At 62.7% G+C, this 25,904-nt stretch overlaps 1 protein-coding gene and 1 long non-coding RNA gene across 6 annotated transcripts; one reads left to right on the top strand and one right to left on the bottom strand.

Moving 5' to 3' along the window:
- Positions 1-2,941: 2,941 nt before the first annotated feature.
- Positions 2,942-24,909, top strand: SLC67A1 (solute carrier family 67 member 1). 4 transcript variants are annotated; one of them, XM_072970532.1, is made up of 11 exons: positions 2,942-3,191; positions 5,207-5,362; positions 7,496-7,593; positions 8,467-8,627; positions 8,752-8,884; positions 15,878-15,996; positions 17,217-17,324; positions 18,303-18,403; positions 22,530-22,631; positions 22,834-22,954; positions 24,676-24,909. In XM_072970532.1, exons 2-11 carry the CDS (start codon positions 5,219-5,221, stop codon positions 24,861-24,863), a joined length of 1,275 nt encoding a protein of 424 aa, XP_072826633.1. In that variant the 5' UTR covers positions 2,942-3,191; positions 5,207-5,218; the 3' UTR covers positions 24,864-24,909. The 4 variants fall into 4 exon arrangements, with proteins under 4 accessions (XP_072826633.1, XP_031546910.1, XP_072826634.1 ...); XM_031691050.2 differs by having other exon boundaries at positions 5,204-5,362; XM_031691049.2 differs by lacking the exon at positions 2,942-3,191 and adding an exon at positions 4,152-4,631.
- Positions 9,899-13,189, bottom strand: LOC140699084 (uncharacterized). 2 transcript variants are annotated; one of them, XR_012077102.1, is made up of 4 exons: positions 12,071-13,189; positions 10,961-11,777; positions 10,717-10,763; positions 9,899-10,527 (listed from the first exon to the last, which is right to left on the bottom strand). It is a non-coding gene; the product is annotated as an uncharacterized lncRNA (long non-coding RNA). The 2 variants fall into 2 exon arrangements; XR_012077103.1 differs by having other exon boundaries at positions 9,899-10,763; positions 11,676-11,777.
- Positions 24,910-25,904: the final 995 nt, after the last annotated feature.

Below are 25,904 nucleotides of genomic sequence, written 5' to 3'. Positions count from 1 at the left end.
CCTGGGATCTCAGGAGAGCCCTCCCTTCCAGGGGCTTCCAGGTCGTGGGTTGGGGCAAAAGTCGGTGAAGAGATCAGGGCGGTAACCGGGTTGCAGCCAGGCAGAGGGGCCAACTGCCCCTGAGACGGGTCCAGAGAGGATTTCCAGGGCCGCGCCTGTGCTGAGTCCCATGGGTGGAAGGGGCAGGGCGAAAGGCCAGCTGGGGCTCTCTCTCCAACTTCTTCAGTCTGCAAAACACATGCGAGACCTTGCCGCTCTGGAGCTGAGCAGCAGACCAGAGGTCCTGGGGCGGGGGCAGCTGGGGCCAGAGAGGCCCACCAGGTCCCAGGGCGCCCAGAGCAGAGAAGGCGACGTCTGCTTCTCCCCTCTAGAGACGGCAGTGTGGCGGTCTCCAACAGCAAGCGAGTAACCAGGCCCCGTGAAACCGCCATGGGTGCGGGCCAGGGAGCTCTCTGGGGTAAGAAGGGGTGCGTGGATTGGTGACTTCCCTTCTGACTTTCTAGAAGTCCTCTACTTCCTGGATTCTCTACTGAGTTCCCAATGGGTGAAGGTTCCAGAAGACAGTGGATGTGAGATGGATGGTCAGAAAATGGGGTGGCCGCTCTAGTGGGGGACGAGGGACCAGGAGGGAAGGAGGCAGCGCCCAGGGGAGATGCAGGCCCCCCCGCCACGTGCCTGATGTGGGGACTGAGGCACCAGGACACATGCAGAGAGGCACATTCACGCCACCTGTCCTGCCTTGGTTTCCCCACCCAGCATGGCTGACAGGTGCAGGGCTGCTCTCCCTGAGCCCTGCTTCCCTGTGAAGTTGGAAGGCTCATCTTTCCCTGATTCCAGGCTGCCCATCTACCCTCTCACCACCAAGCCAGACCTCCGGCTGCCAGCCATGCCCCCTCTGGCCTTCCTGGATGGACATCCCTCCTTTGAAGCTATTTTTCCTGCCCAAGTTCATCCAGCGCTCTAGAAGTGGGGCCCCGTGAGCTGGCAGTGCAGCCCCTGCTGTCCTCCACCCCTTTCTTCCTCTGGGTCAAGGCCCAGTGTGAGTCTGCCTGCCCTCCAGTGACCCTCAAGGGAGGATGACCAGTTGGCCTGGCTGGTCCTGTCCAAGGACAGTCTCCGTTTTCATGTGGAAAGCCCCACGTCCCACACAAGCCAGAGCCATTGGCACCTCCAAGAGCAGGGTCCCCTGGTCCTCCTCTCCTCTGGTGGTGGGAGAAAGGGGACGTGGCCATCCCACCTTGTACCCCAGCCATCACCAAGTGCCCCTGAGTTCCCTCGTCTACAGGCCTCTCTCCTGGACACCAACTCCAGTAATCTTCTCAGCCAGGTGTCCCCATCTAGGCTGCCATATGAGCCCCTGGCGTGAATGACCCACACCCCACCATGTGGGACCCTGTGTCCCAGCACTGGGCCAGGAGCACAGCAGAATTCAGTGGGTAAGAGGTGGGCGCACGCCTGTCCCGGGACCCCAGACCTCTGCTGCCCTCCTTCTGCTTGGACACCAGATCCAGGGGTCCCTGCATCCCTAAGGGCCAGTGGAGAAGCCCCCATTGGCCGCCAGAGCCTGCTCTGGGGGCATGGCCATGCTGAGGCCTGAAGTCCTCAATCCTGCCGGTGAATTGGAACCAACACAAGGCCCAGCTCCTGCCTGCTCTTCCGAGAAGCCCCCGCCTAGACTCCATCCCCAGGGCCCTAGTCACAGACTCCAGTTCTGGAAGGTTCCCCAGCACCTGTCAGCCCAGCCCCTCATGTGGCATCTGTAGAGGGACTTTGAACCTGCCCTCCCAGGCCCTTAAGCTGACAGCCTCCAAAATGGAGCTCATAAGCTGAGGTGACCGCACAAGCTGAGGTGACGTCAAGGACACCCACCAAGCCAGAGCCCTACCGCCTGGGGACACTGTTGGGGGCATGGATGCTGCTGTGGGCTCGGGCGCCACCTGCCGGCCAAGGCCTGAAACTGCCCTTCACCTGGGCTGGGAAGGTAAGTCTGGGGCAGGAGACCCACCTCTCACCTTGGCCCCCACCCTGGTCCCACCCCGGTCCCACCCCAACCAAAACCTTGTTGGCGGCCTTGAAGAGGTGACACTGAGGTGGGCCCTGGGGGAACAATAAGAGTAATAAGCACTGCTCCATGGGACCCTCATCAACCCACCCATGGGCTCATCTCGTCCAGAGTGTCTCACCCTAAACACTGTCTCAATGCAAAAGATGCCCTAATCCATACCCCAAGCTCAGACCACAGCCCGGCCCGATCCCACGCCCCTGCACCTGTGTGCTGACCCGCGACTCCACCACTGGAACACTGAGCCCCAACAGGCTCTCCCCTGAGGCCCCCCACAAATACCCCGGCTCCTCAGCTGACAAACACCACCGGGACACCAGTCAGCTCCTCCTTGCCCGGATTTGCAGGGTCTCAGGCTCCGCTGCCACCTCCTGCCCCAGTCCCCGTCACCCTCATCAGGACTGCAGGAGCCTCCCCACCCTGGCCCACCCCAGCAGCCCCTGATCAGCCAGAGGTCCCTTCTAGGACAGCAGGCGAGCTTAGAACCCTGCAGCGGCTCCACGGCACGCAGAGCAAGCCTGCACGCTCACAATCAGTGCACCACTGTCTTACACATCCCACGTGTTGAGTACCCGCCCTCCCCTACTCACGCAGTCACACGTGTGCACACTCACAGGCACACAGATGCACTAGAAGCTGTACACGAGAGCAACCCCATTTGTGGACTGAGTATCCCAAGCACCAGAGCCCAGCACACAGTAGGTGTTCAAAATGTTTGTCGGTTTCAGCGAGGCTGCCTGTTTCACAGCCCAACACCAGACAACAGCAGGTGTGTGGCAGGGCCGTCCAGCCGCTTGCATTCTGCTAGCTCATTCTTTAGACTCTGCAGAGTGTCACTTCCTCTGAGAAGCCCTCCTCCTCAGCCCCATCCGGATCAGCTTCACCCAGCAGAACCTTCAACAAGTTTCCGTGAGAGGCTTGGAGGCTGTGAATGCCCTGGGGCTGGAGTGGGTCCTGGAGGCCTGCGGATGCCAGGCTAAGTGAGCAGACTTCCCACAGTCCCTGGGTGCCAGGAAGCTCCCTGCCCCTGAACTTGTCACGACAAACACTTAGGCAGGATTCGATTGCTTCTGCTCCAACCAGTTCCCTTCCACACACAGGCCTTGTCTGACGCAGGAGGAAGAGAAAGGTGAGTAACTAGCGCCTTCCTGCCCCCCCTCCTCATGCGTTTGGACTTAAGTCCTCCTCTGACACAGGCCCACTATGGAGAGTTGGGCCTGAGCCACTCCCTCTGCGGACTTGGGGCCCCTTGCCCTCCCTGAAGGGCCCGCAGCAGGCCTGGGGCTCCCTGGCTCTGTGCTTCACTGCCGGACTTTGGCCTGCCCTCCCAGGCGCTGCAGGGGCGGCTCTGTGGCTGCCTACCCTACGTGTCTCAGGGCCCCTGCAGTTTTCTGCCCCGAACGCCAGAGGGGACTTTGGTTTTCACGTTTGGGCCTGTGGCCTGGCTCCAGGCTCTGGTGCAGGGTGTGAGGTGGTGGAGTTGCCATTATTTGGTTACTTGTCTGCGAAATGGTTCCTGGACCTAAGGGGGAGTCTCTGGGTGGCTGTAGGGGGACCAGGCCAGACCTGCAGAGGAACAGTTTGAAGCCATGTGTACCTGCATCCCCTGGGGCTCTGATGGCCCTGTCCAAGCGGGCGGGGTGGCCGCAGTGTGAAATGAGGAAAACTGAAACTGGCATCTCGGTGGCTCCCAGAAGCCTCCTGCTCTGTGTGGGACGTAGGCAATGCCTCCACGCCGCCTAGCTCTCCCATCCTTCTTCCCAGCCCCTGTCCCGCGTCCCTCCGTCCCATCACCCTCTCCACCCTGCCGACCCCAGGCTCAGGCTGGACACTCAGTGCTGCTCCAGAGGCCTGGGTTCCTGCCTTCCCCGCCGACCCGGGAGAAAAGCTGGAGGAGGCGGGCCAGAGCAAAGCCTGGAGGGAGGAAGAAGGAGGCGGTGCAGGGACCGCGGGCGCGGGATGCGGCGGGGCGCGCTGGGGGCGTGTCCAGCTCAGCCAATGAGAGCGCGGAGGCCGCGCGCGGGCGGGGCCCAGCCCGGGGTGTTGAACGTACCCGGTCAATCCCGGGAGGCGGGCGGGAGCTCACCCGGGAGGGTGAGTGTCCCAGGTCCTCCCGAGAGGGCGGGTGCCCGAGCCCAGCTCCGGAAGGGCCAGGCCAGAGCTCACCCGAGAAGGGCTCACCTCACCGAGACGGTGCCCAAGCTGAGTCCTGCAGAGGCAGAGACCGGAGCTCGCTCTAGCGAGCGCGGCCCCTGACCCGCTCCCCGCTCGGGTGTCCAGCCCGTGCCCAGCCAGCAGCCCCTGACCTGCCGCTCTCAGCCTCCGCCCTGCTCCCCGCAAGCTCCCTGACCCCGGGATGGGGAAGGCGGCTGGGCACAGTCCCGGGCCCGGGTCCCCGCCTTGATGTTACCCCATCCCACCCCAGGGCCGGGGTTCTTAAGGCCGCCCTTGGGCCCAACTGTACAACCAATTGTTAACTTGGCAAAACTCTGCGGAGGCCGTTGTGGAACCGCAGAATCTGGCTCCAGCCTGTGGGGGTGTGGGGAGCAGACGCGCCCCAATGCAGGAGGTGAGACGGAGCTGCCCTGCCTGGGGGCCTGGAAGGCTGAGCTGTCCTCCAGCCCACACCTGGCCACTCCAGAAGCCCCTCTGGTTCTTGCTGGGGGAGCTGAGGAAAGTAGGCCTTACGCTGAAACCACTGTAGTGGTGGGGGGTGCGCAATGGGCCCCAAGGACCCCCCCCCCACGACACACAGGGACCCAAGCGAGCACCACACCTGCAGGAGGCCCCTACCTGAGCTGCAGTCGGCAGCCACTCTGGGCCTATTTCCCTCTGGAAATGGGGTGCTGAGCCTGGCCCACGCCGCAAGGGTCTTCATCTCCATGGCTGTGGGCCAGGAGACCCAGTGTTGTCTGTCATGGAGGGGAGGGCCAGCTGTCATGTTCTCCAAGAACAAGACTGGCCCAAAGTCACACAGCCAGTGACTGGAGAGCCCAACTGGAGTCTGATGTCCTGTCCACAGGACCTCTCAGGGCCACTGGCTGCCCGCCCTATGACTCAGCACCCTCGCTGGGCACAGCAGGACTTTTGCCCCCGCCTGTTCCTTCAGCCTCCAGCTCAGATTCCTACATGGTTTCCCAGCAGGACCTGCCCAGTATGCGGGATGCCGGGGCCCCCAGGGGCCAGGGCCAGTCCCCCAGTGGGATGGGTGCTCTGGGCCAGGCCGGGGTCATCCTACTCACCTATGTGCTGGCGGCCCTGGAGCTCACCTGCCTCTTCATGCAATTCTCCATCATGCCCGTGAGTACCCCTCCCCAGGCAGCCCTGCCGCCAGTGCGCCTGCGCAGGCATTCTCACCTTCCATCTGGGCCCTGGACGGGGCCGGGGGTAGGGCCTGATGCTCCCGGGACTCCTCCTGCTGAGGGCCCTTTGCCACACTGGAGCTGAGCCAGTTAGGGACTCTGCCTCTGGACCCCCCCATCAGCATGTCCTGGGCCCTGGCTGCACCGCCAGCCGTCCTCATGGCAGCACCCCTCCCCATGGAGGTCCCAGCTCCGTTCCTCCTGCCCCCCCTCCCCGGGCCTTTGCCCTATTGATTTGCTGCCCCAGCACCTCAGCTACTTCCTAGTTGCACTCAGGCCTCTGCCTAGGCCTCCTCCACAGCGGGCCCTCCCCCACTGCAGCACTGCCAGGTCCCCGGAGTCGCTTCCTCTCCATCCTCGGTCCTGGTTGGTAGGTCCATCTGCAGCTTGTACTTCATGGTATTAGATTATTTCTGCCTCCCCAGCCAGGACGTGAGGGTGGGACTTGATCCATCCCATTCTCTGCCACCTGCCCTGATCTGGAGCTCTGCCAGGCCACAGCAACCAGTTGGTTAAGTGGCCACCGTGGCTTCCTGGCACCTGCCGGCCCATCCTCCTTTCATTCCCCCCATACACTCTTATTTATTCATTCAACAACCACTGGTGGAGCTGGCCCATAGGGTCCCCTCCTCCTGTGGAAACAGCCCCCAGGGGGCTTTGGGAGGCCAAGAGCCCCAGAGATCCTTTTCTGCCTGGTCTGGGTAGGGCCAATTTTAAAAGTTCCCCAGGAGACTCCCTTAAGTGGCATGGGCCTGAGAATTTGGGTGGGAGAGGCCCTCGCTTTTGTCATCATTTGTCCCTGGCCAAGCAGTACGCCCAGCTCCCCGGCCTCCCAAGCTCGGCTCGCTTCCACCGAATGGCTTGCTCCAAGCCCTGACTCCCCTCCTCAGCAGCCAGGTGACCTAGGCTCATAGTAAAAGGAGTGACAAGTGTCCTTCCCTCAGAGGGTCGGTGCTGGAGTGATGAGAGAAGAGTTGAAACCCTTAGAACGCGAGGCACAGAGCAGCCGCAGTGTTACCCTCCCCTCATCACTGGCTCTCTGGGGAGGGGCCTGTGTTTGTTCAGTAAATGCTTGCAGGTACTCTGAGCACCTGTTCTCAGAACTCAGAATACACCAGAGTGCAAATTGGACTGGACAATGCGCACCCCCACAGCTGGTGGTCCAGGGGGTTGGTGACGCCTACCAGCAATGCATAAACTCTGCGTAGTTAGTCTGTGCTGGGGGAGGGCGGCGGTGGGGAGGGGCACTGGGGGTGCGAGGAGTGTGGCAGGCTTGGGGTCTACAAATTTCCCTGAGAAGATGACCCTGAGCAAAGGCTTAAAGGAGACTCAGGAGTGAGCGAACCAGTGCAAAGGCCCTGGGGGGGACAGGAGGAACGGAGCTGGGACCACCATGGGGAGGGGTGCTGCCATGAGGACGGCTGGCGGTCTGGGGCAAAAGTGGGACCAGTGCTGGAGAGGGGAGAAGGAGCTGAGGCCAGGAGGGGCTACAGGACCTCTGAGAGGCTAGGGGCAGGGTAGGAGGCTCCGTGGTTAAGTTTGAGCCCAGGAGCTGGTGATGGATTGGATGTGGGTGTGCGAGAAAGGGGCAGCAGGGGGTGGGGTGCATCAGGGATGACACTGAGGACTGGGACCTGAACCCTTGGAAGGGTGGAGGCATCAGCAGGGGAGCAGAGGAGCTGGTCTTGGAGGGAGGCTGGGAGTCAGTTCTGGATGGATGTGTGGATTTCCAGGTGCTTCTAGACACTGAGTATAGAGCAGGGGCAAAGTGGGCATCGGGTGCCTCTCCTCACTTGTCTGACGAGCACCCAGAAGAGGGGAAGGAGGAGCAGCAGCTGAATTCACTGGAGTCTGGACCCAAAGGTTCTGACGGGCTCCCCTGCGAGATAAGCAGCTGAGTCCAAGCATAAGGGTCCCTCCGAGGCGCACGGCAGAGTAGTCAGGGCCAGACCCTCAACTCCCTCCCACCCTGTTCAGGGCTACCCCTCCTACCCCCTGCCCACGAAGGCCCCTGGGTCACAGGTGCTGGGGTCCATCCCAGGGCCTTCCAACGGAACCTCCTATGTTTCAGTACCTGTCCCGGAGGCTGGGCCTGGATTCTGTTGCCTTTGGCTACCAGCAGACGATCTTTGGAGTGCTTCAGCTGCTGGGCGGGCCCATGTTTGGCAGGTACTGTGGGGCAGGGAGGTTTAGGGGGCCCTCACCCCATGACGACCCAGCCTTGCCCTTTGGAGGACATGGCCTGGCTTGTGCTGGGTACCCAGACCTTACTCTGGGCCCTGCTGGAGAGATGGCAACTCCCACTTCACAGACGGGCTCACTGAGGCACAGAGGAGCTTTAGTCGCTTTAAGGCTGGGTCAAGCCCTCGCTCCCAGGGTGTCCTCACCCATGACTTCTGATGTGTGGCCTGAGAGAAGATTTAATTGGTGAGACACTCGTGACTATAAACGCTCAGCCCCATTGAGCTGGGAGTCCCACCAGCAATTTTTCTGGAAAAGACAATTCTGGGGACTGGGAGCCCCACTAGTCTTAGTGCTATGGAGGCGCTGGGCCGAGGGGCAGGACGGGAGACGTCCTCCCGCAAACCCCGCAGTGGACGGATTAATGTGGCACAAGTCGGATCTTCAGAGTAACTCAGAGGGAACTCCAGACCCAGTAAGATCAGACTGAGCAGGGGCTGCTGGGGTGGGGGGTGGTTCACGCTGCTGCCTGGAGCTCGGGTGGAGAAAGGGCTGGAGCCTGGGAAACACTTTCTATAAAACGTGCACATGCCCTTGGTCCATTTGCATCCCACAAGTTATCTCATAGGAGTGGGAATGACCGTCTTGGTCAGACTCCCTGAGATCCTTCCCTTTGGAAGGATGGAGAAACAGGGTCTAAGAGGAGGGAGGCCCACAGCCCAGCAGAAACCCTGGCCTCCCTGATTAGCCCTGCTGGGGAAACTTTGGGCCAGCCCCTGGCAGTCCCAAGGAGTAGGTGTGGTGCAGAGGAGGAGAACCCTGCCTCCCAGCCGTGAGGGTCACAGGTGTGGGGCCCCCCAGGTTCGCAGACCAGCACGGGGCAAGGGCAGCCTTCACGCTCTCCTTCCTGGCGTCCTCCGCACTCTACCTGCTCCTGGTCGCAGCCTGCAGCCCGTCCCTGCCCGGCGTGGCCTTACTCTTCGCCTCGCGCCTGCCCGCAGCACTCATGCACACGTTGCCAGGTAGGGCCAACGGGGGCCAGGAGAGCAGGGTGGGGTGGGGAGGTGAGAGGGCGTGGCCTGGGCCCACAGGCCATACGAGGGTCAGCAAGGGCCTGCGGCGCTCAGCCCCTGTCCCATCGCCTAGCTGCCCAGATGGTCATCACAGACCTGACCACGCCTGAGGAGCGGCCGGCGGCCCTGGGCCGGCTCGGCCTGTGCTTCGGCATCGGCGTCATCGTCGGCTCCCTGCTCGGCGGGACCCTGAGCAGCGCGTGTGGGTGAGTGTCCGGGGCGAGGACCCTGCTGGGGGACAGGCAGACGAGGTGGGGTATGGACAGAGTGGTGGACAGGAATGTGATCAGGACGGTCCAGGCTGGGTCGGTTCTGCACCGCCACCCCACCCTGCAGCCTCGCCACCTCTCCAGGTCTCAGTTTCCCCAGGTGCACCCTGAGCAGGTTATGTCCCTGGGACGGTGACCTGCAGGAACCTACCAGGTGGGTGTGGCTCTGGGGGAGTCGGGGCCAGGTGTCCAGCCCAGTTTTCGGTGGAGACCCCTGCCTACCTGACCAGAGGCCCTGTGCCAGCTGGTGATCCCCCAACTCTGCCAGGGCCAGCATGAGCTACCCTGGGATTCCATTCCGGGAAGGACCTTCCTGATGTCTGAACCACATGCGTGCGCACTCAGCATGCACTCAGCGCCTCTCTTGACACCTGGCCCTGTGATCTTGTATGACCCTATGCCAGCCGCCGGGATGCTGGAGCCTTAGCTTCCCTGGGCTCCCCAGGTGCCCCACACAAGTCTCAGACTTGGGAGTGGGCGATGGCTGAGCCCAGAGACTGAGGGACAGGAGGGCCCAGAGCCCTTGTCAAGGCAGCTCCATCTCTGGAGGGAGGTCTGTTCAAGGCGTCCACCACCCCCTGCGCCCCCCAGCATCTTCATCAGAGCTGGGTTGGGGATGGCAGGCTCTGCTGAGTGCTGTGAGCAGGAAGCTGGGGTACAGAGGGCAGGACTGCTTCATTTGTTTGTTTCCTCATCGATATTTATTGAACTAAGTGCCCCTGGGATTCGAGGTGCTGGGATGCAGTGGTGAACGTGACAGGTGAGTCCTCAGGTGAAATAACTAGGATATGTATTCGTACAACATCAGGCAGAGGACATCAGGGGAGGCAAAGGGACAGCAAGTGCAAAGGCCCTGAGGTCGGGGCAGTGGGAGGAAGGGCTGTGTGCGGCTAGGGTGAAGGAGCAGCAGGGGGGACGGGGCGGGTGGGCACTAGGTCAGGCCATGGAGCAGGGGCAGGCTATGACCAGGCTGCTGTGTTGAGAGTGTGGGGGCTCCGGCCACCACAGGGAGACCAGTGAGGTCCTGGTGGGAGAGGATGGCAGCTGGAGCAGGGATGGCCGTGGTGGGGAGACAACAGAGGGCAGTTTCTGGCTTGGTTTTGCTGATGGCTGGGATGTAAGTGTGGACTCAAGGCAGTGCCTCAACTCTGGGGCTAGTCCTGGGGGAGCCATGGGCCTCGCTGTGATCTGAGTTGCCCAAGCACCAGCAGGAGCTGGGTCTCTGTCAGGATGAGTCTGGTGCCCAAAAGATGCTTGAAGGAAGGAGCTCTGGAGTGGGGCCTGGGCGAGGGAGTCAGAGCTGGAGGAGAGCAGGGCTTTGTCCTCCAGGGGGTAGTTTGTAAGCCCTGTGAATCGGCTCAGATCAAGGCTGGTGCTTTACGTTAGAAGCCGGGGATCAAGAAAAGGCACCGGGAGGACCAGAGGGAAGGGGGTCCAGGTGAACATCCAGGCGAGTGGGTCAAGACAGGACTCCTGAGCATGACTGCGGATTCTGCTGGACCCGGGCCACCTCCCTCCACGCAGCGCGGGGGCGGAAGCCCAATTCGGTGGATGGACCAGGTGCAAGAGAAAGAGGGCCTCTGTGTACCCAGGGAGGAAGAAAGACAGTCAGGGGCCCCTAGTAAGGAGGGTTAGGTGTAGGGGAGGGAGAGGCGGGCAGGGAGGAGCCCCCATGCTGCCCCTCCCCCCAGAACTCAGCAACCAGGAATGGTGGGTCACCTCCCAGCCCTGCCACCGGCCATCATGGGCCATGCGGCAACTTTCCTCACCTTGCCAGGTATTCTCAGCTGTGAAATGGGCCCATCAGCTCTCACTCCTAGGAGTTAAGACCAGGCCCTGTGTCCAGGGGACACCTACACAGACACACACAGGCCTCCCCAGGCCAGCCCTACCCCATGTTCCCGCCTCTCATCGCCTGCCTTTTTCTCCAGCCCAGCTGCTGACCCAGAAGACACCCCTCACTCCCCTTTCCCTCCCAGCAGCCCCCAAGACCAACTCCACCCCTGCCCTCACCTTCCAGAGCATTCCATCAGCTTCTTTCATCACAAGATCTAAGGTGCTTTATACACTTCCTTTCATGGGCAGGGAAACTGAGGCCCAGAGAGGGTAAGAAAGACTCCCCAATGGAGCGCCCAGTCCCATCCAAGGCCCAAGGAACATGGGCTCCAGGACCCTGAAACCCCATGGCAAGGCCCTCTCCCGGTCTGGCCTCTCTGCTGGCCAGCAGCCTCTCCACCTCCTGGCACAGCTCCGGGCAAGGGCCAGGCAGATGTAAAGGCCCCATTCCCGCCCCCTTTCCCCTTCTCTGATAGAAACTGAGACACGATGCAAGATCTGCCTCGCTGTTCCTCCCTGCCCACCCCACCCCCGCTGCCCTGTCCCCTAAAGGCCTCAGCCATGTGCCACCCCCACCAGGGAGCAGGTGGAGGAAGTGGACTTGGCAGCCACTGCTGTGGGCTTGGCACTGGTATAACTGGTTTGGGCCCAGCCTGGGGCTCAGGGCTGGGAGGCCCGGCTCCCAAGGAGGGCACACACCTTGGCCCTGAGTCACTTAGCAGGTGAGGGGGCAGCCCTGTGACTCATGGCCTGGAGCCTGGCACCTCACAGCCTGGGGAGGCCTCTATCATCCCCTCCCCCAAGCGGGCCGTGTGCCTCGGAGGTGGGCAGCACCAGCCTACCAAGGCCACCAGGCCCAGGGATCTGCAAAAGGGGGCGCCACGCATCAAACCTCGCTGACGGTGGAGTCAGACAGAGCCAGGCCTCGCTGAGGACTTGGTGTGCTGAGTGACGGTGGGACGTGAGGTCTATACGGAGCACTGAAGGGGCAGCCCTGCACAGCAAATCATAGGTCCAGCTGGGCTCTGGCCCCCTGGAGATGGCCCACCAGGGTGGCCACTCAATTCAGGCCTCAGCTGGGGGAGTGTCCAGCCACAGACCCTAGAGGTCAGGCAAAGCTGGGCCTCAGGGTCAATGGCCAGCCCTCCTGGGCCCTAACTGTCTGGCATGTGGCCCCACTCTGGCCCTCAGCCCCGCTCTGTGCCCCGTGGGCCCTGGATGACTCAGCTGGTATGACCCACTCCTTATCCGGAGGCCTGGGAAAGCCAGCCTCCCTGAGGACCGTACCTCTGCCCCTGGTCCGGGCACCTGATCCTGCTGACATGGTGTTTCCGCCCCAGTGACACGGCAGCTTCCCTGACGCTGATGAGCGGATGTTCGGGGCTGCCCCGAGCAGCTCTGGGACAGGAGTGGCTCAGGGGCCGGCCGGGCTTCCTGCCCTGCCTGGTGCTCCGGTTCCTCACAAGCTGTGCCAGGCCGCACCCCGGAGGTCGCCCAGGCCCTGCAGAGAGAGCCTGGGTGCTGCGGGCACTAGGAAGTATACGGACAGGGCACAAATGGCTGCGAGCTCAGTCTAGACCTGAGAACCAGAAGTCAGTGTTGCAGGCGGAGGGAAAGCCCAGCAAAGGCCCTGGGGCAGGAAGGGTCTTGGGGCTTGCCTGAGGTCTGTGTGGTCAGATGCTCCGGAGAATGGAGGGCTGTAAAGATTTAGGCCAGATCCAGCTTGAAGGCCTTTTTCTGGAACCTGGAAGCCAGAGTGGGGCTGAATCAGGAGTGGCCCCACAAGACGTCTGTTTTCAGACACGGCTCTAGCCACAGCGTTGTGGCCTGTGGATCGGGAAGGGCAGGGAGATTCTTGGCCCCAAGCTCAGGCTGGACATCCAGTGACTGTCGAGAGCCCCTCACAGCCAGGCTTCACCTGGAGTTGGGTCCCCACAGACCCCAGACTGCCCTCCAGGTTGGACAGGACAGGGGTAAACAGCCCGGGAGGCCCTGAGCCCCACCTGCAGCCAGGCCCGGGGGGACCGTGGCCAAGAGCCGTCACCTCTCAGACCCCAGAGCAGGCGGGGAGGGCAGCCCCAGCCGCAGGAGGAGTGGTCACCCCAGAGCTAGGCAGAAGACCCATGATGTGGGGCGGAAAGTCCACACGGAGTGGGCGGGTAGCCAGGCCCACCGCCCTCCTGATAATGTCACATCGGTAAGTTCCGGGCCCTCAAGATAAGGATGAAAGGCAGTGTTTGCCGCTGCTACAGTTTGACCAGGGCAAGTGGCAGCCATGACGAGCTGTGGTCAGTCCCAAAAGCCTCCCCCGGGGGGACGCAGGGTGGGCTGGCTCCAGGACAGCCTTGGGGCGGACAGGGGGTCCTGGCAGGGGACTCCCTGTGAGTCCAGCCCTCATTTGCCTCTGAGGAAAAGAGGTCACCCAGCTAGGTAGCCACGGGGAAGGGACAAGGATTCAGGTGTCCTGAGTCCGGCCCAGTGGCCTTTCAGGGTGTCCATGGGTCCATGTGTCTAGTCTCCTGTCCAGCCACTCAGCTTAAATAAAAGGGGGTGAGTGGACAAAGACATCCTAACCATGCCTGCCTCATGGTCAGAGCTCAGTTTGTAACAAATGGTCCAATAAGCCAGTGGACACACAGCCCACAGGGGCCAACTCTGGGGGTGCGTCAACCGAAGGCCCCCGGGGAGGGGCACCCGAGTTGTGTCTTGGATGACAGAGCAGCACCAGTTGGGGGCACGAGGCTGGAGGGTGTCCCCACGGAGCAGGCCCTCAGGGAGACCCAGGGCTGCAGTGTGTCCCTCCCATCCGTTCACTGTCCCTTCCGGCATTCGGTCTGAGGGAGTCAGAGTGAGCACTGAGTAGGGAAGGACACCCTGGGGCCCTGACACCCTCCAAGGGCCCTCCAGGGTCCCTGTGCCCCCTTCAGTTCCCTGGCTATCACACAAGGGACAGGAGAGATCTCAGGAGAACCGGCCTGGCTCCCTGCCATGCCCCGGGTTGCTTGTCACCAGCCTCCCAAAATAGCCATCTAAGTGGCCGCCTCTGCCCTCACAAATTCCCAGGGCATCTGGCAAAGAAAGCTGGTTTTGTCCCTGCCTGGACAGGCCCCGAGCAGTGACGTGCGGGCCTCTGAGGCCAGAGCTCTGAAGAAAGGGCCCTTCTCTCTGGACTTGGCCGCTGGGGCCAGGGTGTCCCTGCTGTCTGGGGGAGGGGGCAATGGCTCCCACACCCGGCCTCATCCCTGCCCTGGGGTCCCAGCAGAGGCCTCACTCTGGAGTCCAGTGCCCCCTGACGCTTCCTGCCCGGCAGTCAAGGGACACACCCCTTTGTTTGGAACCCTGACAGCCAGAAAACCCAGCATTCTACACAGCGGTCTTCAGCCAGGGGGTCAGAGAAGGGCCCCTGCCGATGGGCCAGTACACCACTGACCAACCGTTTGAGCTTCAGCAGGTCCCAGTCCGAGCAGTGAGGGTGGCTGAGGCCCAGCCTCTCTGGTGCTAGAGGCCCCACGGGTTTCCTTGCTCTCACGTGGGGTAGAGCCCTTTCCTGCCTGAGGTTTCCCGTGGGAGCTGTGCCTGTGTGCCTGAGCACACGTGCGTGCATGTGTGCCCGGGGTCTGGTGCTCTGGTGCAGCTGTGGTTGGGTGGGGCGGGAGTCAGATACTGGCCCTGTAGTGGAGCAAGCCCTTCACAAAGGACGGGATGCCCACTAGGAAAGAAGAGAGTGGGAGGGCCCCACAGAGAGGGCTTTGGCAGGATGCATAGGAGTTTTCTGTGCTTCTGAGGGGCAAGGTGCTTGGCCGTGACAGGCCTGGAGGTCCAAGTAGCCTGGCTCAGTAAGAAGTTCCTGTTTTACTCCTTGTCTTCCCCTCAGGGCTGGGGGTGCGGGGTGGCGGTGCCAGGCCAGCCCTCAGGAGGGAGCAGTGACAGAACAGCCAGCCCCCAGTACCCTTGCTCCCAGGTGGCCTTGGCCGCCTGGAGCTGGAGGCCGAGGCCTGCCTATGCCTTCCAGAGGGGTCAAGGGCTGAGTTCCCATGTGGTGACTCATGGAGGAGAAACGCTCCCTCAGAAATGAGAGCCTGAGTCACAGCCCTCGGTGGTGCTGTGAGGAGGGAAGGCGTCCCGGGGCTGTGTCCCAACCCCGGACCCTGCACCCCTGACCCAGTGGGCCTAGCGTGCCCTGCCCCCTCCAGGAAGCAGGGCAGGGGGAGAGGCTCCTGAGGCCCACTGAGGGCAGGCCTGTCCCCCATGAGGGGAAGGAGGCAGGACGAGGAGGGCCCCATGGTCTTCCATGAGGGTGGGTGGAGCTGCGATTCAAACCCAGGCCCCCTGCCCACCCGGCACATCGGCCCCAGTCTGTTTGGTGCCCCTCCTGGTGCCCAGCCCCAGTGCCACCTGGCGTTTTGCTGCCAGTGAGCCCTCACCCCACTGCACCTGAGTCACCGAGGGCAGAGGTCGCTGTCTCAGCTGCCATCCTCCCCCAGGAGGCCACCTCAGTCCCACCAGAGGGAGGGGGACCGAGGGAGCTGGAGACAGGGCCCTTTCCCCAGAAGACTCAGTGTCCTGCTCTACAAAGTGGGCGGGACCCTTGGCGCTGCCCTCACCTGGCACGGGTGCCTGGGACCATCCTCCTTGCTGGTTCCAGCTCCACAGAACACGGCCCCCAGGGCTCAGTGCAGGGTCCCCGGTCTCTGACAACACCGCTCTGGCCAGGAGCAGTGGGGGCCCTTCTCACCCCTTCCCTACCCCTCAGCAGCCTGGGAGCCGAACGTCCCTTGGAGAATCACCTCCACCCCTGCCCTTCCAGGGCTCACCATCCTGGTCCCCCTGCAGCCCCCGCTCAGAGTGTCCACAGCATGAGGGGCGGGAGGGCAAGGGCTCCACCTCCTCTTTCTTCTGTCACCTGCTTGACGTGCCCTGAGGGTCCGATTCTTGCCCTCCAGCTCAGAGGCTTCAGGGACATGGGTGGCGGGGTTTGAGCTGTCCTCAGCTGTCGGAGCCTACATGTGACTGAAGGGGCAGGTAGGGGAGATGCCCAGGGGACACCTGTGCCCTGGGGCCTGAGCGCTGTGTGACCACAACTGTCACTCCCAGGATTCAGTGTCCGGCCATCGTGGCTTTTGTGGTTAATCTCCTGGGAGCTGTCCTCAGTTTCACCTGCATCCCCACCAGCACCAAAGAGGCCAGCACCCAGGACCAGGCTGCCCCGCCAGGTAAGGGCCACCAGATACACATAAAACGTGCCCCACCGTGCGCGTCCCGCCCGGTGTCCGCTGCCAAACACACCTGGTCAGTTACACCCACCAGGGACGCTGCTTCCAGACACCCGGGCAGCGTGAGGCCTGAGCCCTCCCCGCTACCAGCCAGCAGCCTGGACCCTGGGCTAGGCCTCCCCAGCCCAGCCTTTCCTCCAGGGGGTTTGCCAAGACCACGATGTGCCAAAGCATCCGTGGTGGCTTCCCACCTGCCGGGGTGGGGGAGATGGGTGTGCTCTGTCCTTCCTTAAGCCCCTCCAGGGTGCTGGGCATCTCCCAGCTTCGGACACCATCAGAACGGAGCCTGGGTAGGCCCAGGTGGAACCTGGGGCAGGGCAGGGGTCGTTAGCCAGGACCCGGAGGCCCAGGGCAGCTGGTCGCCATGCTGTATAGGGTGACTCGAGGGTACCAGCTTCAGGAGTGCAGCTCTGGGGGAGCACCGAGGTTGGGAGCAGAGCACGGCCAGGTTAGGGCACATGGGTTCACCCTGCCTCCCAGGCCCCGTGGGGAGAGGTGGGGCTCCAAATGGGGTCCCCTTCAGGACATCCCAGCCCATCCACTTCCTGCCTGGCACAGCATAGGACCCCGGGTGACCGAGAGCAACCCAGAGACCCACCTAGGAGCCAGCCCGGGACAGGAGGCCCCTGAACCACAGCTCTGATGGAACAACCCGGAAAGAGTCAGGAGGGAGGGCCTGGGGTGGGGTCAGGCCTGGAGGCACAGAGGAAGAGGGCTGAGGTGCAGGAGGAGCCTGGGAGAGTCAGGCAGGGCAGCGCAGCCAAACCCAGCTGGGAGGCTGCACCGTGGTCCTCAAGTATCCGCCAGTGGTCACTCTCAGCCACTGAGGGTGGCCCCTTCTCAGTAACGGCTGCCTCCCTGGCCTTGTCGCGCTCCTGCCGCAGCCTAGGGCTGGGCAGGGAGCAGCTGCCCTGGTTACGGGGGTTGGGGGAGCCAGGGCCTCCATTACTTGGTACCCAGGTCCAGGCCAGGTTGTCTCCCGGAATTCAGAGGTTCGCAGGGTCAGCAGGGCCTGAGGTCCAGTCCTGTGAGTGTGATGAGCTGCCTGGGGCACACCCAGGGTGCCTGTGAGGGAGACTCTGTGGAGGGCTCCCATCCCTGACAGGTACGGGTCTCCAGGCAGCTGTCCTGTGATCTGATGAACCCCTCTGGTGCCCCAGGTGGACCCAAGGCCAGCGTGTTTGACCTGAAGGCCATCACTCGTCTTCTGCTGCTGCCGGGCGTCCTGCCCATATTTCTGGTCAAGGTGATCTCTGGCTTCCCCTCCGGTGAGTCCTGGGCTGCCCAGCCAGGTGTCCAGAGCCTGGTGCCGCCGAGAATTCCGGGCCGTGGGGACGGAGGCCTGCGGCCCTTTGATCGCCCCTTCCCTCTGCCCTGTGCCGCGTGCTCCTAGCCTCCCTGGTGCCTGATCCGGTCACATCTGTCCCAGAGAGGAAGACGGCCGCCTGCTTTGGGCAGATGTGGCGCTCAGGCCAGAAGGAGGAGGAACAGAGAAGTGTCTGTCTTCTCCCTGCCCTCCAGCCCCTCAGGGCTCCTGCTTTACAAAAGCTCTCACTGCCCTGCCCTGAGGCCTCTTGGACAGCCTGAGAGGCAGAGAAGACGGCAGTCTGCAGGGGAAGTCACACATTCTACCGACTTCTGTGTCCCTTCTCGGTGGACCTGAGGGCATCCCTGACTACAGTCGTGCCTGGTAGCTACCCTTCAGAGCCCCCGTCTGGGGTTCTCCAACCAGGGGAGCAGCACAGAGGACAAATTAGTGTGACATGGTTGACAGGCGTTCAAGTGCTTCCGCTTCCACGTCCACGTCAGTGCTAGAGGGTTCCCTCGGCTGCAGGAAGCTCTTTGCCTTTGCAAACCTGCCCCAGCTCCTAGGAGGGGCTCCCTAGTCAGCTCTGTCTGACATCCAGGACGGCTCTCTGGGGGCACAGTGACAGGAACTGAGTCACCGACGGCAGTCCTGGGGCCACGTCTTCCCACAGCATCAACCACCCTCCTCTGACGGCCCTGGGCTTCAGCCGCCCCGGCCATGGGGCAGCTCCCAGCACCTTCCTGCACGCAGTCCACAGCGGCCGCACGGGGAGCACCTCCCTGGCCAGCGAGGACCCCACGGAAGGTTGGCGTTGGCCTCCCGAGCCAGTCACTGCAGCCGGGCCCCTGGAGCCCTGACTGGCCAGCTGATGGGGGTGGGGTGGGGGAAGGCCCGTCCCCTAGCCTGACCTTGCAGCCTGACCTCCCGCCTCGTCCAGGGCTCTTCATGGTCATGTTCTCCATCATCTCCATGGACTTCTTCCAGCTGGAGGCCGCCCAGTCCGGCTACCTCATGTCCTTCTTCGGGGTCCTCCAGATGGTGAGTGGGTGCCGGGTGCACAGGGTGGGCGGGGGTCTGGCATCCCAGGCTCTGTGGTCCCCTGCCCTCCCAGCCCCATCCACGCTGTCGGCCTGTGTCAGGGTCCCTGGGTCCTCGCACCTGCCTGGCTGGGTTTATGAGCAGTGCAGGTTCCATCCTGCATGCTCGCTTTTCGGATGTCCCCACCTTTGCCTCTGAGTCGTCCTCCTCTCTGCTCTCGGCACCCCCAGCCTGGGTCTGCGCCCACCTACCTGGTCTGCCCACCCATCTGCCCTGGGTTTCCATCTGAGAGGGGAGAGGGGAAACATCCCCCGTGCAGGCTGGTGAGCCCTTGGCCTCCCGTCAGAAACACATCGGGGGCCCATGGTCCGCGAGTGCACGTCTGGGCACTGCAGCGGACAGGGCAGGGAGGGAGGAGACCCCAGGGGTGGGCGTGTTTCAGGAGAACGGCCAGGCTCTGCGTTCCCCCGCCCACCTGCCCACCAGTTGTGTGGCTGTGGCGGGGACAGGTGGCGACGTGCCGCCGCCACCCGGGACGTCTGCCTGACAGCCGGAGCGCAGGAGGGCTATTCTGGGATCTGCCTGAGTCGGGGAGAGAGCTCTCGAATTCTCCGGAAGCGAGTGGCATTCCCAGCACCTCCAAGCCATCTGCTCCCCACGCCTCTGGGCCCAGGACTGGTCCAGCCCTGACACTAAAATAGCCACACCCGGGAGGGCCCTGCCCCACTCCACTGTGGGCGGAGAGGGCCTAGCTGGGCTGGGAAGTGCCACCCTGGTGGCGGAAAAAAGATACACACAGAAAACAGCAACAGTAATAGTAATACTCTAAACTCGGGGGCCCCGGGACCCTTGTTCTAAACGACTGCAGCAGCCTGCCTGGGGCCAGGATACCAGCCTGAGCTCATCCTGGGCTCCCCTGTACCCTGCGTGAAGCCAGCAGAACCCTTGAGACCCTCAGGGACCGACACTGGTAGCCTCTGGCCTGGCTGGGTGCGAGGGTGGGCCTGACTGAGATGAGCCTGGGGCCCCAGCACCCCGTGCAGGTGGCGATGGACACGGAGAAGAGCCTGGGGCTGAGGCCTGGGGACCCCAGCACAGGCCGACTGGATGGAGGAGGCTGCGGAGGGGTGGGCCTTCAGAGAGGGGCAGGGAGCCCACAGAGCAGCGGCGGGGTGCCAGACCCCGGGCCCTAAGTCCTGGGGGGTTGAGGTGGGTGGGCAGCTGGCCTGCAGGGTCTTGACAGAGGGCAGACTTGGGAGCTGGGTTTTCTGGTGGGATTGTTTTTGAAGAAGGGTCCTTGATTTTTTTTAATTTAAATTTTATTTTTATTATGTTTTCATAGCGGAACTGAGGATTGAACCCAGGACTGTGTTCATGCTAAGCATGTGCTGTACCACTGAGCTAAACCCCGCCTTGGGGCCTGAGTTTTGTGTCTGCAGAGAGACCTGAGCCACCTTCATCAGGCCCCTCCCCACCCCCACCCAGGGCAGGGTTGGTCCCCGCGGTCCGGGGAGGTGGCCCCTCTGCAGGGTGAACTGTGCCTCCCACCTGGTCCCCCACAGCTGATCTCGCACCTGCTGCTTCCCTTGCAAACCATTTCCGGCCCCACCCAAGGTGTGGCGGCTGCAGCCTGATCCCCAGGGAGCTACAGCACCCTCCTCCGTCAGCCCCCTGTGTGGGCGGGTCGTCGGGGTTGGGGACTCAGGGGACGGCAGCCCAGGCGGCCCTAACAAAAGAGGCAGCAGTCACCTCCCGCTGGTGGTCTTGCCGCCCTCTGTCCCTAGAGGGCCCTGCTGTGAGAGCCCCCCCGCATTTGGCCTTCATCTGCGCCCCAGGCGTGGTGCCGCTGCAGAGATGAGCAGCTTCCCTCATACCCGGGGAGTTGGAGATAAACCCCCAGCCGCCTAGCACCTGACACATCGGGGTGACAAACACCGAGGGACAGTCGAGGTCCTGGGAGGGGTAGAGATGCCGCTGTATGCGGGGTGGCTGGTGGGGCGCTTTCCACTGGCGCAGGGAGAAACCGGAGTGAGAGGACCACAGGAAGAGGAGGGGCTACAGTGCAAAGGCCCTGGGGTGACTGAGCCGGCCTGAGGGGAAAGAACCAGGCTCTGAAGACTTGCACTGGGGCGAGGGGTGGGCTGCAAGGCCAAGAAGGACCTGGATTCACTCAGATTCACTTGGAGTGGGTGCGGCCGTGAAGGGGCTGGATGTGATCTTACCGGCCCCGCACCCCATCCCAGGCCTGCTCGAGCAGGGGTGTGTATAGAACTGGGTGCTCGTGGCCAGTGTGACCTGGGAGTGGTGTTCGGGCCAGGACGAGGGTGACAGGGAGCAGGAGGGGTAAGTGGACAGGGTCTCCAGATGGGAAGTTTGGGAGAAAGCAAAACATCTGGTGTGTTTGGTAACTTCAGTTTCATGTAAGAATCCGTTAAGGCACAGAAGCTCAGTCTTTTTAAAGTTAACGGGAAAATGGACAGACAGCCTTCACCGGTCCCGGCCTTGGGGTCTGTGGGGAAAGCTGAGGCAGGTTTCCGTCCCTTGTGGTTTGGTGGTTCCCTCTTGGTGTCCTGCACTCAGAGAAACTTGCCAAACAGACCTTCCCTTTAAACAAACAAACAAACAAAACTAAGATAAGCAAGTGTGAAAGTAGGATTTTTTCTTAAGGAAGCGCATCTTTGGTTCTGGTTTCAAACAGTTTCCTTACAGCAGGCAGGCAGCAAGGAGAGTGGTCAGTCCAGTTCCGCAGGGCTGTGCTCGCCCCAGGACCCACAGCCCAGCCCAAGACACTGAGCCCTGCCTGGCCCCAGCCCCAGTGGGTGCTGCTCCAAACCCACTGTGCCCTGGGCACTTCCTGCCAGCCCGCGGACCAGAGAGGGAGCCTCACCCTGGCCTGGGAACAGCCTGAGGGCTGGGCTTGCCCTCTGAGTCACATCCACAGTGTCCTGGGTGTCCCTGCTGGGGGCCCTTCCTCCCACCCTCGTGGAAAGGGCAGGAAGGGGAGCTCTAACTTCACGTGACTCTTGGCTGGCTGGCCATCCCGGGGGAGGGCGAGGAGGTCACAGCTGGGAGTGGACAGCTGAGTGTCAGTGGGGGTTACCCGGGGCTGCCACCTCCTCGGGGGCCCTCACCTGACAGGCTCAAGACAAGGCACTGGTTCTGGGTCCTGAGGTTCACCATCCACCCCACCAGACTGTACCCCAGCTCCATCACCAGCCAGCTCTGGGACTTTGAGCAGGTGATGCCAGCACTCTGGGCCTCAGTGTCCCCAGTTATAACTGGGGTGGTAGCCTCCTATGGTGTGGAGGACAACAGGGCTCCTGACCCAGTCCCAGCACAGGGATGGTAGACGGTAGCTGGTGTGCCTGCTCTGGCCAGCTGGTCCGAGGGCCCCAGGTAGGCACCAGGGCTCTGGGCTCAGGTCCCAGTCCAGCCACCTCCTCCTCTCTGGGCCCTGGTCTCCCCATCTGTGAAATGGGCAGGTCCTACCTCCCAGAAGAGGCAGCCAAAGAGGGGGCTGAGGAAGAGTGGCTGGCTGGGATGGGGGCACACAGGGGCCAGTGACAAGGAAGGGGGCTTCCCAGGGCCACAAGGGAACCCAGGTTTTGGAGTCAGGGCCACACTGTGAGCATGTTCATATCAAAGCAGCTTTTTTTTGGCAGGAAGGTAGAGCTCAGTGGTAGAGCACATGTTTAGTTTAGCATGCTTAAGGTCCTGGGTTCAATCTCCAGTACCTCCATTTAAAAAAAAAATTTTAACAATAAGAAAAATGTTAAAAAATTTTTTTTAATGCTAAGAAGTTTTTGCACCATAAGCCATTGCCTCCCCAACCCCCCGTCAGGAGTTAACTGAACCTTTGGTTAAAACATGTTCATCATGTCTGAAATTGGAGACAAGATTACATTGAACGTGGAACTCAGACCTCTGAGCGGCTGGCTGTACGTGTGTGTGCACATGTGTGTGCAGGCAGGCCATGTCCGTGCATGGGTTCCACCCTCTGCCCTGTGCCTGGTTGCTGCTAGGGGTGGTGGCAGGGGCCCCAAGGGCTGCAGAGGGTGGGGGAGGCTCTGGGAGACCCCCTTCCAGGGCTCCACCACACCCACCTCCACCTTCTCGCCCTCGCCAGGTCATCCAGGGCCTGGTCATCGGACGACTGAGCAGCCACTTCTCTGAGGGAGCCCTGCTCCGGGCCAGCGTGCTAGTCTTCAGCGTCGTGGGCCTGGCCATGGTGAGAGCGCCCTGCTCAGGCTGCCCCCACAATGAGTGGGTCCCAGGCCCGCTCCCCTGACCCTCTGCAGGTGCCCAGTTTGTACTTGAGGCCCTGGGTCCCTCCATCCTCACCCAGGGCCACCTCTGTGGGACCTCAGGGGTGGGCCCCCCAATCCTGGTCCGTGTGGCCCCCAATCACCAGGGTCCCTGCTCTGCACCAGGCGCTGATGGCCAACATCTTCCACTTCTGTCTCCTGATGCCCGGCCTGGTCTTCAGCCTGTGTGCCCTCAACGTGGTCACCGACAGCATGCTGACCAAGGCCGTCTCGGCCTCAGACACCGGTGAGTGAGGCGTCCCGGCCCCGCGCGGGGCGGGCCCCAGGGGCGCTCCGGCCTCCCCTCTGGGCGGCTTGCTGAGCAGTGTCAGGCAGAGCAGCTGCCCCGACTGGAGACCTGCCCGGACCCAGTAGGTGCTGAGCAGGGCGGGTGGCCTAGAGTCTAAATGGGCAGAGTGGGGATGGTGGGCTACAAGAAAGCCCAGGTGAGAGTTCTGCCCACCCCCCAGCCCAGCTGGTCCCAGCCAACCCTGGGGCTTCCTGGAGGTGGTATCTGGCTTGGCTCTGAAGTGAGCACGGGCAGGGTTTCGTTAGAAGAGAGGAGGAAAGGTGGCACCCCAGGCCCAGCCCCCGCGGAGCAAAGGTTTGGGGATGCGGGTCAGAAAGTCCCCCTCAGAGGCCGAAGGGAAGGAGGGAGACCAGAATGGGAAGGAGACTAGAGCACCGTCGCGGCCTTCTGTTCTCTCCCCACATGCGCACAGCACACAGCGGGTGTGCAGGTGCTTCCTGAGTGAAGGACTGAGTGAGTGAATGCACGCAGCTGGCTAAGTCTGGGAGGCTCCCAGGCCAGCCGCTGGGAATCAGGAACCCCCAGACGTGGACCCCCAGCCCCCACTCTGCACCAGCCTTCTTTCTCGAGGCCAAGGAGTCTCCCATCCACCCTGATGGTGCTCAGGCTCCCCTGCACTGCCCTGGGCATGGTGCAGACCCAGGCCAGGGGCTCCTGGGGACCGGTGGAGGTCAAAGGCTCCCCTAGCAGTGGGGCCAGAAAGCTCAGGGGCTTGGCCGACCCTCTGGCCATCGACCTGCTTGTCTGGGAGGGGCAGACTGAGGTCTAGAGGCCAGGATGAAAATGGGGAGGCTGTCTGGCAAGCTGAGGACCTCCAAGGCCTTCCAGACCTGTGGCTCTGTGGTTCTGGGAGGCCAGGCTGGTCCTGGACGGCTTCCTGGAGACAGTGGGCTGGCACTTTAGAGAACCAAGAGGAGGGAGCAAGAGATGAGGGAGGGCAGGAGGCAGGGGAGGGAGGAGGGAAGAGCAGATCCAGGCCACTGGGCTGCACTGGGCCCAAGGCACCACCCTCCACTTGGAAGGAGCCAGGAACTGGGTCCCAGCCGGCCTGGGAACCCAAACCACAGAGGGGGCGGTAATTGCTCCCTGGTGTCTGCAGGGCATGTGGGCGATGGGAGAGGCTGCTCTTAAATTTCCCCCACGCTGGCCCTGAGCCTGGGCGGGGCCTTGCCTAGCCACGCCCCACCGCCCCCACCACCTAGGGTTCCCAGCTCCCAGAGACCTGGCTCCTAAGCCCCTGGCGCCTGGGACCCTCTGGGCAGATGTCAGTGTTGACAGCAGCCACACTCAGCGGCCCACAGTGGACACAGCTGACAGGGGGAGTGGAGCTGGGGGTGGCAGATAAGAGGGGGCGCAAGAAGCTAGGGGAGCCTGGGAAGTTAATGCAGAGAAGCAGGTGGGGGCCCTTCCTGTGCCCCGAAGCCCCTCCCTAGCCCTGTAGGGTGTTCCCTCTGGTCCATTTGAAGGCAGTAGGGGCCGTGAGGGGTGACACGGGGCATGCCCTGGCCCACGTTGCAGGGAGCAGACCCACAGGACAGAGGGGAAGGAGCTGGGGGATGGAGAGGGGGACAGTGGGGGCAGGGAGGCTGTGGCTGTGTCCAGGGCAGTGGTGCTAAGGGACCTGCCCAGATTTCACTACGCTCCCAACCCATTCACAGGGACCATGCTGGGCCTCTGCGCCTCTGTGCAGCCGCTGACCCGAACCCTGGGGCCCACCCTGGGCGGCCTCCTGTACCGCAGCTTCGGAGTCCCCGTCTTCGGCCACGTGCAGTTTGCAGTCAACTTCCTTGTCCTCCTGTTCCTCTGGAGGCAGCCTATGCCCCAGAAGAAAGACAAAGTCTGGTGACTAATGCCCCTGGGCACAGACTGGCAATAAACTCCCTCGGGACCTCTTTCAGCCTGATTTCTGCAGGCTCCCACCCGTTGGGCAGGAGGCTTGGGGGTGAAAGATGGAGCTTTGCATGCTGGAGGGCTTCCTGGAGGAGAGGGCCTGCAGCTGGGCCCCAGGGCTCTGGGGAAGACAGAATCACCCAAGTTCCTCCCAGTCTGAGGTGGGCCCCACCCTGGGGTCCATCACCCACCAGTCCTGCCGCTGCTGCCCAGATAGCTCTCCTCACGTCTCCAGAGACAGAAGGCTCCCTGCTCAGCCCTCCCCACCCCTCGCCTTGGGCTGAGCACGTGCCCGCAGGCCCTCATTGTTCCTGAAGGGAAACAGGACAGGCCAGTTTTAAAAGATCAGGAATTTGAGGCTTGGGACAGTATCTAGGAAAGGAACTCTCACTTCCTGCTGGAAAGCCCAGGGTAGCTCGGGGCAGCCAGGCCTGAGAACTGGCTTCCCTCCCCCTCTCCCCGCCTCCCAGCCCAGGTTCTGTGGAGAGGGGGGACCAGACATGGGGAGGTCAGCTGGCTGCTGCGGCCAATGACCAGTGTAGAGAGAAGGACGTGTCAGGCCTGCAGGGGCCCCCAGACGGGGAAGGCCACCCCTCCCCCACAGGCTGCCTGTGAAAAAGTGATTAAAATTCCGAATGCCCAACCTCAGAATTCCACAGTCCCCTGGTCCTCAGAGAGCCGTGGCCCTCCGCCCTCCCGGCCTCTGCTCCGGCCCCAGCAGGAGCGGGGATCACACCCTCTGACTTTGGTTGCTCCCTCAGGAAGGTCTGGTGGGCGGGGCCTCCCAGGTGGGGCAGGATGAAGTCGCGCCCGGGTGGACGTGGGCCCTGGAGCTGGCCTTCCCCACTCCCCTTGCGCACGGGGGCTTCGCAGTGTTGTTCAGGAGAGAATCCATCGCGGGAGTGGTGTGTTCTGTGGACCCAGTACGCAGGCTCCCCCCGGCTTCCCAGCAGAGGGACAGCCCCTCCCCAGTCTGACCCCTGGGACCCAGTTAGAG

Source organism: Vicugna pacos, chromosome 10, assembly GCF_048564905.1.
Source record: "Vicugna pacos chromosome 10, VicPac4, whole genome shotgun sequence".
NCBI classification, from domain to species: domain Eukaryota; kingdom Metazoa; phylum Chordata; class Mammalia; order Artiodactyla; family Camelidae; genus Vicugna; species Vicugna pacos.
This window is presented reverse-complemented; position numbering and strand designations above follow the sequence as displayed.

Bases quoted from the DNA above. Each gene is read 5' to 3' on its own strand.
- SLC67A1 (XM_031691049.2), top strand. The intron at 17,325-18,302 runs GTGAGTCCTGGG...CGCCTCGTCCAG, and splicing joins GATCTCTGGCTTCCCCTCCG to GGCTCTTCATGGTCATGTTC. The intron at 18,404-22,529 runs GTGAGTGGGTGC...CGCCCTCGCCAG, and splicing joins TCTTCGGGGTCCTCCAGATG to GTCATCCAGGGCCTGGTCAT.